Below are 9,176 nucleotides of genomic sequence, written 5' to 3'. Positions count from 1 at the left end.
AGAACTCTGCAGCGCAGTCTATATTTTTTGGGAAAAAACAATCATAAAAAATTTCGTGAATAATTTTTTTGATATTTTGGGACGAAAAAAATAATAATTCCTTAATAAATTTTTGCAATAATGGATTATGAAAGTGTTTTAATTGTTAAACCAGAAGTATTTATATATAAAATTCCACCCAGAGCCAATAATCGTGGTTACAGGTAAAAACAAAAACTACTGGCAGCAATAAAGAAAAAAATTGATTTGATATTTTAGTTAATTTCTTGTTACACTACATTTTTTGTTTTTTCTTCATAATTGCAAGTAAAAGAAATGTTTTAAGAAAAAATTATATTAAAATTAAAAGCAAAACAAAAACGTCATGCTTTGTTGGCAAAATAAATACGCCCTCAATTTTTCACTTTCTATTGTTTAACAAAATAATAATGAAAATTTAAAACAATTTTGTTAATTTGTTTATAATATATATTCGCTTATTTCCTGTATATAACAATGTTAATGTGTGTACATTGTAATTTTTTTTATTATTTAAACAGCAGAATCTTCTTCCAATTGTGTGTTTGTTGTGTGTGCAATTTTTCGTTCGTTCTTTCTTTTATTTTTGTTCTTGCAAGGTTAAAAACATCTCAATACGAATACCCAGTATGAAGGTAAAGTCGATTATGTCCAGTTTTATGATACCCTTCAGGAATGGAAAGTTTTTTGAGAAAATAATACATTATTTGTGTTGATTGTTTTAGAGATTTCGCTTATTTTTAATTGATTTTCGAAAATTTGTTAATCTATTGAATAGATTCAAAGAAAGAATTTTGAAATCTTTCTACAAAGTTTCGGTCTGTTTGATTACAAAGTTTATATGGATTGCTATAATATGTATTAGATTGTTACATACATTAGGAGAAAGCCATACTACCCTCCCAACTGTAGTGTATTATAAAAATCCAATTGCAATTTCGTGCTGCCTGCTGCGTATGTGTGTGTGTGCAATGTAAATTATGTTTCTTTTGTTATTTTTACAATTGAAGTTCAATTTTAATTGATTTTTTCTTCAAACTGTTGTTGTTTTATTGATCTTATACATTGTTATAGTTTTATATTAATGTAATAGTTACTTATTTTAGTTAGTTTTCAAGGTTTAAAATTAGATTTTTTCGAATTATGTTTAATAATTTGACAATAGGGACCGCTGAGAGCAAGTGACTGAGGACATGATATGTGGACGACGTTGGTGAGCTATGAACATTGAAAGTAAATCTTGATAAAGCCAAAATTCCGAAGAAGAAACAATTTGCTAAAAGCATTAGACGATCGCACTTGGAGTATGGATAAAGTAAACTTGTTATTTGTCTATAAAGTAATTGACAGGTCTGTGGTTGGTTGTAACAGGTTGGCTGTAAGTGGATGTTATTCCCTGGACAAAAAACTTCCGGTTTATACAGCTGTTTCTGAGTTGACAATCTTTGGCCGATTGAGAATAGCGTCGTTCCGATGCGGAGATCCAATTATCGTGGGAATGTCGGCCATTGGTTAATCATATTTGCTTTAGTGCTGCCTTAAGAATTGTTACGGGCAGAATGGGAATATCCTTAAAACACTACCTACATGATGAAAAGGAAGACCTCCTGCCAGTTAAAGCTTTTTTCTGGGATGTATTCGGAGGAGTCATGCTAACTTTAACACTATACACTTGTATGCTTTAGCGAGATATATCAGGAAGGATCTTCCTGCATACGAGGAGAACTTATGCATACATATAAGTAGGAAACGTTAGATAGCGACTCAAAGCTTCAAAGCTAATGCATTTGAACGACAATCCTAAAGACGTCATTTTTTTCTAAATCAAAAAGCAATAGGCCAACAAAATCCCAGTTTTTGAACCCCGGAACAAAATAACTAAAATCTATAATAAATAAAAGATTTCTAGTTAATAAATGGGGGACCTTTTATTACATTTCATATCAACATCTAGTTCTAGGTTAAATCTATTATTTTAATCTATTAATCACTGTACACTTTTCTTATAGAGCCGCCGATTGGAATTTGGGAGAACCCACCTGGACCGGTCGTATGCGTTTGGTAGCCAAAGGTACACAATGTAATCTTAAATTAGAAGATAAAACAAGTGGTGCTCTATTTGCTAATTGTCCCATTGAAACATATCCTGGTGTAGCCATCGAAGCCGTATCAGATAGTTCACGTTATTTTGTTATACGAGTACAGGATGATAATGGTAAGCAAGATGAATCTCAAAGCTATATTATTATGTGACAATATTAATTTCTTCTCTTTTTTTATAAAAGGACGCTCGGCATTTTTGGGTTTAGGTTTCGGTGATCGTTCAGATTCATTTGATTTGAATGTTGCTTTGCAGGATCATTTTAAATGGGTTAAAAATCAAGAACAAATTGAAAAGGAAAAAACCCAACCGAAACAAGAACTGGATTTAGGCTTTAAAGAGGGTGAAACTATTAAAATAAATATGAGAATAACGGTAAGTCTTTTCATAACCATACAAATTTTCATCATTTTTTATTAATTTTAATTTTACTTAGAAAAAAGACGGTTCTGAAGGCACTGGCCGTACAAAATCTAAAGCAGGCTCTGGCATATTACCACCACCACCCGGAGGCATGGGTAAAATAGCACCACCACCATCAGCCGCTGGTTCAGTACGTCAAAGTCCCGGTACATCGCCTGCTCATAAGGCTCCTGGTAATGCGGCCACCGAATGGACAGATTATGCTTCAGCTGGGTAAGTTTTTCTTAAGAGAAAATCTTAATATGTATTTAATTTAATAATTCAAGAAAAAAGTCCACAAGAATATACCAACGAATGTTTTTTAAACTCTTTGGGAAACAGTATTCTCTACTGGATGCCACTTCTCTAGAATAAGTTTTCATTATAAATTTGTCTCTGGAAAGTTGCTTTATTAGTTAAGATTTATGTGGAGAGAGCTTTTCCCTAGAAAACAACATCCTTAGTTTTGTGCGTGAAAGGGTTGCAATACTAGAATCCTCAAGATGAGGAAATAAGAGAAATCGTAAGAAATGTTTTGGAAATGATAATTTTGTTTTAAATTATGCATTAAAATTAATTAAGAGGTTCTTAATTTAAAAACTCATAATGAGGAAAAGTATAAATAAAATTTCTTTAAAGGAAAATTTTTGAAAATAAGGAGAATTTCTAAAATTTTATAAAATTTTCGTTTATAACTTAAAGTAGTGTTGAAAAAGCATTTAGCATAAGAAAAAACTCGTCTACATAAAATTTCCCTTAAAGGGAAATTTTTCAAAATGAGCGAAATTTAAAAAAACAATTTTTAAAATTTAATTATTGTTTAATAATAAGTAAGAAATTAAATTTAATTATTGATAATCTTCTTTTAAAAAAATTTCCCTCAAATGGAAATTATTCAAAATAGGGAAAATTTTCAAAATTTTATCAAATTTTTGTTAACAGTTTAAAGTTGCGTAGGAAAATCATTTAACATAAGAAAAATCTCATTTATATAAAATTTCCCTTAGAGGGAAATTTTTTAAAATTAGGCAAATTTCAAAAATTTTTGCAAAATATTTATTTTTGTTGAATATTCTATGAGAAACGTCATATATATAATATAAATCTACCTTAAATAAAATTTCCCTTAAAGGGAAATTTTTCAAAGTAGGGTAAATTTTGAAAATTTTATCAAATTTTTATTTTTAGCTTAAAGTAGTGTTGGAAAACCATTTAATATAAGAAAAATCTTGTTTATATAAAATTTCCCTTAAAGGGAAATTTTTCAAAATGAGGGAAATTTCAAAAATTTTTTTAAATTTTTAATTTTGTTAAACATTTTATTCGATAAATGATTTAAATAATAAAAATCTCTTTTTAATAAAATTTCCCTTAAAGGGAAATTTTTCGAAATAAGGGAAATTTTCAAAATTTTATTAAATTTTTATTTATAGCTAAAAGTAATGTTGGAAAACCATTTAACATTAGAAAAATCTTGTTTATATAAAATTTCCCTTTAAGGGAAATTTTTTAAAATTAGGGAAATTAAAAAAAAAATGTTAAAAAATTAATTTTTGTTTAATATTATGTATGAAAATGATTTTAAGTATTAAAAATTTCTTTTTATTAAAATTTCCCTTAAAGGGAATTTTTTCGAAATAAGGGAAATTTTCAAAATTTTGTTAAATTTTTATTTAAGGTTTAAAGTTGCGTCGAAAAACCATTTAACATAATAAAAATTTCATATATAAAATTTCCCTTAAAAGGAAATTTTTTTAGATTAAAGAAAATTTAAAAAATATGTTCTTATCCCTTTTTAGATCTGCGCCTGGTCAAAATCCTCAACAAAGTTCTGCAAATGCTAATTGGGTGCAATTCTAATTTTAAGCCTAAAGCTTGTCTAAGGTTTATTTAAAAAATAAAAAAATAAATAAACAAATAACAAAAACAAAAAAATATTAAAATAAATTAAAACTTAATGAGGACACAATACGAATTATATAAACAAATTTAATTACAATGTTTAAATTAAAAATATATACATATATAAACAAATAAATAAACCAACAACAACCACAATTTAAGAAAATTATTCATATTAATTATAATAAAATTAAAATGAATAAAAAAAAAACAACAATAACAAATAAAATTCAAAATAAGTTTGTTAGAAATATTTTGCGTTTATTAAATTCAAAATCATAAAACAAGTAAAAAGAAAAACAACAACAGAAAATAAAATCAAACTATACTACAACAAGAGACTCTTCTTTATTTAGTTTTGTTATTAAAATTTAAAATTAAAAGCTTAAATATATATTTAAAAAAGAAAATTAAATATTTGTTAAACAGACAACAACAAAAAAAAAAACACATTTTCAAATGTATAATTTTACATTGTTATCCTAGTTTGTTCTCTTAACTAAACTTTTAACTATAAATAACAACAAAACTACTATTACAACAACAGCAAAACAAAATTAAAAACAACAAATTTGTTTATATTTATGTATAAAAAAAAATTGTACTTATATTTTTAATACACTAAAACAAACAAGCAAACATATAAAACAACCAAATCTTTGTCCCATAGCTCCGTTATAATTTTCTTTTCCTCTCCCTGTTTAAAACTTTTCTTTAACTCTCTCTCTCTGTCTCCCTCTCTCTCTCTCTTTCCATAACAACATAACAAGTAATATTTTATTATTTTAAATTAAAATCTGCTGATAATTACCGTTATATTTTTTAGCTTAAATTTATAGTTAAAACACAAACAAAATAACACTAAAAACTACTGCGTCGTACATACATACTACATAAAAACATTTAATGTTTTTCTTTATTTTAATTTGATCATAAACAAATTATATTAATTTTAAAATTAAGCTTTTTTTAATATTTTATTTGTATATTCCTTTTTTTGTTTTTTAATTTGAACATTCCTTTTTTTGCTATTTAAATATTGCTAGAAAAACACAAATATTTTGTAATTAATCAGTTATTAATTATGTGAATTTGAAATTTATTTGAAAATCTGTAAACAAACAAAAAGAAAATTAAAAATTAACGCAAACAAAAGTATTTTGTAAAATTATATATACATTTTTTTTAAATAATATTATTTTTTTTTGAATATTATAATTGAAAATTTAATAAAATTAAATATATACATACGTTTTTGTTTTGAGTACCATACTAATAGAGTGAAATATTTTATTTTTGGATTGGAAAGGAAGTGAATTAATAAAAACGTTTTAGCTCAACAATCAGTGAGGACAACAGTTAATTGAACCATCTATTTCTATCTCTATTTCTATATTTATCTATTTATCTATCTATCTATCTATCTATCTATCTATCTATCTATCTATCTATCTATCTATCTATCTATCTACCTATCTACCTATCTATCTATCTATCTATCTATCTATCTATCTATCTATCTATCTATCTATCTATCTATCTATCTATCTATCTATCTATCTATCTATCTATCTATCTATCTATCTATCTATCTATCTATCTATCTATCTATCTATCTATCTATCTATCTATCTATCTATCTATCTATCTATCTATCTATCTATCTATCTATCTATCTATCTATCTATCTATAAATCGACTTTCGAGTAATCGAACAATCGACTTTTTGTCGAAATCGACTATTTTGTTCCAAAAAAGTCGATAACTCGACTATCGTCTATGAGAAAAGTCGAATAAAGTCTAAAAGTCTAAAAGCCGAAAAAAAGTCTAGAAACGTCAAAGACTCAAAATAAGTCGAAAACTCAAAAAAAGTCGAAAACTCGAAAAAAGTCGAAAACTCAAAAAAAGTCGAAAACTAAAAAAAAGTAGAAAAAAGCCGAAAAGTAAAAAAAAACGAAAACTCGAAAACAGTAGAAAAGTCAAAAATAGTCGAAAATTTTAAAAAACTCTAAGAAAGTCGGAAAACCATGAAAAAAGTAAATATAGTCAAAAAGTCGAAAATAGTAGAAAAAAGTCAAAAATAATCAAAAATTTTAAAAATGTGAAAAAAAGTCAAAAACTCTAAAATAGTCGAAAAAAGTAAAGAAAAAATAGTCGAAAATAGTAAAAAAGTCGAAAATAGTCGGAAAAAGTCGACTTTTAACTGAATGAAAAAAGTTGAAAAATCGACTTTGCATAAAATGCAAAAAGTAGACTTTTAACTAAATTCAAAAAGTCGACTTTTCGTTTCAACTTTTGAACCCTACGAAGAATCTGTCTAATATATGACCGGAAACGGCGACAATAGTCATTTTAACTACGAAATTAAAAAAATGGTCTGCAATGTATGGAGTGACGATTGGCACAAATCATTTTGTAAAAAAGTTGTCTCTCTAGTTTTGACGATTTTCGGGTTTGAATTATTTATAATAGATTGAATTGAAGCAAAATTTTTACATTGTAGAAAGAATGTAAAATTGAAAAACAAGGTTTAACATTTTCCAAACATGGAGTAAAATTGAGTCAAGAAAGAAGTTTTTCATTCCATATTGAAAGCTAAGTATACTTCTCTTAAATAGCAACTCTGTCATTTGTTTACCTTTAAAAGACGCAGAAAAAGCAAACAGCTGATCGATGACAACAATCAATTTGTTTTTGTGTCAGCCGTCGTACGTGTAAAATTTCTTTTTAAATAATAAAATCTTAATGAAATTATAAAAATAAATCTTAAATTCTATAAAATAACCAATAATTTGCAATGTATACCTTGCTTAATGGTTTCTATAAATATCTAACACAAAAAGATGAATACTGTGTAGTAATATTGGGTTTGGACAATGCTGGCAAGACGGTTAGTTTACAATTACAATAAAAATCTCAATAATTATGTTTTATAATTAAAACGCATTTATATTGCAGACTTATTTGGAAGCAGCCAAAACAAAATTTACGAAAAACTATAAAGGAATGAATCCAAGTAAAATAACCACTACCGTAGGCCTCAATATAGGAACCATTGATGTGCAGGGAGTGCGTTTGAATTTTTGGGATCTGGGTGGTCAACATGAATTACAGTCATTGTGGGATAAGTATTATCAAGAATCGCATGCTGTCATCTATGTGATAGACTCGAACGATAGAGATCGTATGGAAGAATCAAAAGTTATTTTTGGTAAGTGTGTGTATGGTGATAAATAGAAAGTTGGATTGTTATAGCGTTACCATTGTTATAAATAGATAAAATGATACAGAATGATTTGCTGTCGGGTGTTCCTTTACTTATATTGGCTAATAAACAAGATTTACCTGATGTTATGGGTGTTCGAGATATAAAACCAGTATTCCAACAAGCGGGCGGTTTTATTGGCCGACGTGATTGTCTTACCATACCGGTATCTGCTCTAACGGGGTTAGTTTTATTGTGATAAGACTATTTGTATATAAAAACAAATGCTGTCATCTTGTAAGTTTATAATGTTTTGTAATAATTTTATTTTTTTATTGACAGCGAAGGTGTAGATGAAGGCATCAAGTGGCTGGTGGAGGCCATAAAAAGACATTCTATAGTACGACCACCACGCGTGAACGACTGATGATAGATTTGTATTTATATTTTTTGCAAAATAGTGAGATAAACGAAAAGTTCTTCTATTTTTTTTTGTAATAAGCTTTTATTTTTTGTATTAGCTTTATGCTAAAGCATATTCCAGATTATTTTTTACTTTTTTTTGTAAATGTACAAAATATTTATAAAAAAGTATATAAACGAATATTTATAAAATTACATATAATGGAATTTTGAAAAAAAAAAGTTTTTATAAGTGGTTTTTGAACAGTTTTAAAGCTTTTTAAGAATTTAAACTTTTTAGTTTAGAGAAACTTCTATTTTTCCCGTATTTTTGAAAATAATGCTTTTTGTTAAGAAAAGTTTCATAAAAAGCTTTCATTTCATACTTTTTAATTAAGAAAAGCTCTTTTTTCATTAAACAGCTTTTTCTTAAAAAATGGTTTTGTTGAGAAAAGCTATTACTTCATAAACATTTTTAACACTAAGAAAAGCTTTTGTTTTATACAAACATTTTAATTTCATAATATTACTAAGAAAAGCTTTTATTCCATAATAAAGCTTTTATTAAAAAAAGCTGTATTTAAAGAACAATTATATCTACAAAAAAAGACTTTGTTTTTAAGAAAATCGTTATTTTGTTTAAAAAGTTGAATTGTTTCAAAATCTTTCTAAACATTCATCCATATTGTTAGATCTTACAATGACAGTAATGTGCATTTTTAATAAATTTCCTAACTGTCATTGGTTGCTCAATTGTTCCATTTACCTCTTTTATTATATATTTAATTAATACAAATTGTTTTTACAATATAAAACAACACTACACTCACCTTCTCGAAAAACTGAAAACAGCAATATAAAACTTCTTATCATTTAACATTAATGCTCCCACTCTTACTGATAAGAACTTTACCAAACACTAAACTAACTAGATACTCACCTAGGCAAACAGGTATAGCACACATTCTCTTTTATATACTATAGACATACACATAGACAGGAGAAAAGGCACCAAAAGATAAGCTCCCTCACCAAATAATACAATATTTAAAACAAGGGGTTTTCTCTGTTTTATAAATTGTTCGTTTCACAATTATAGACATATTTAAGGTCTTTTCGAAATTACACTTCTTACGGTTTAGATAA

General features: G+C 26.6%; 2 protein-coding genes and 1 long non-coding RNA gene across 3 annotated transcripts; 2 read left to right on the top strand and 1 right to left on the bottom strand.

Annotated features, from left to right (window-relative positions):
• LOC111677176 (NECAP-like protein CG9132) lies at window positions 1-4,442 on the top strand. The gene is made up of 5 exons (XM_023438265.2): window positions 1-203; window positions 2,028-2,233; window positions 2,304-2,494; window positions 2,556-2,755; window positions 4,321-4,442. Exons 1-5 carry the CDS (start codon window positions 121-123, stop codon window positions 4,379-4,381), a joined length of 741 nt encoding a protein of 246 aa, XP_023294033.1. The 5' UTR covers window positions 1-120; the 3' UTR covers window positions 4,382-4,442.
• Window positions 2,498-3,099, bottom strand: LOC124419066. Its single transcript, XR_006940373.1, has 2 exons — window positions 2,831-3,099; window positions 2,498-2,778 (listed from the first exon to the last, which is right to left on the bottom strand). It is a non-coding gene; the product is annotated as an uncharacterized LOC124419066 (long non-coding RNA).
• A 2,663-nt stretch (window positions 4,443-7,105) lies between the features above and the next one.
• Window positions 7,106-8,209, top strand: LOC111677178 (ADP-ribosylation factor-related protein 1). The gene is made up of 4 exons (XM_023438267.2): window positions 7,106-7,313; window positions 7,382-7,634; window positions 7,700-7,871; window positions 7,971-8,209. Exons 1-4 carry the CDS (start codon window positions 7,221-7,223, stop codon window positions 8,053-8,055), a joined length of 603 nt encoding a protein of 200 aa, XP_023294035.2. The 5' UTR covers window positions 7,106-7,220; the 3' UTR covers window positions 8,056-8,209.
• Window positions 8,210-9,176: the final 967 nt, after the last annotated feature.

This window comes from Lucilia cuprina, chromosome 3 (genome assembly GCF_022045245.1).
Source record: "Lucilia cuprina isolate Lc7/37 chromosome 3, ASM2204524v1, whole genome shotgun sequence".
NCBI lineage: Eukaryota > Metazoa > Arthropoda > Insecta > Diptera > Calliphoridae > Lucilia > Lucilia cuprina.
The sequence above is the reverse complement of the archived record's forward strand: the minus strand, read 5'-3'. Positions and strand labels throughout refer to the sequence as shown.

Bases quoted from the DNA above. Each gene is read 5' to 3' on its own strand.
- LOC111677176 (XM_023438265.2), top strand. From the start codon at position 121: ATGGATTATGAAAGTGTTTTAATTGTTAAACCAGAAGTATTTATATAT. The intron at 204-2,027 runs GTAAAAACAAAA...CTTTTCTTATAG, and splicing joins GCCAATAATCGTGGTTACAG to AGCCGCCGATTGGAATTTGG. The intron at 2,495-2,555 runs GTAAGTCTTTTC...AATTTTACTTAG, and splicing joins AAATAAATATGAGAATAACG to AAAAAAGACGGTTCTGAAGG.
- LOC111677178 (XM_023438267.2), top strand. From the start codon at position 7,221: ATGTATACCTTGCTTAATGGTTTCTATAAATATCTAACACAAAAAGAT. The intron at 7,314-7,381 runs GTTAGTTTACAA...TTTATATTGCAG, and splicing joins TGGACAATGCTGGCAAGACG to ACTTATTTGGAAGCAGCCAA. The intron at 7,872-7,970 runs GTTAGTTTTATT...TTTTATTGACAG, and splicing joins CCGGTATCTGCTCTAACGGG to CGAAGGTGTAGATGAAGGCA.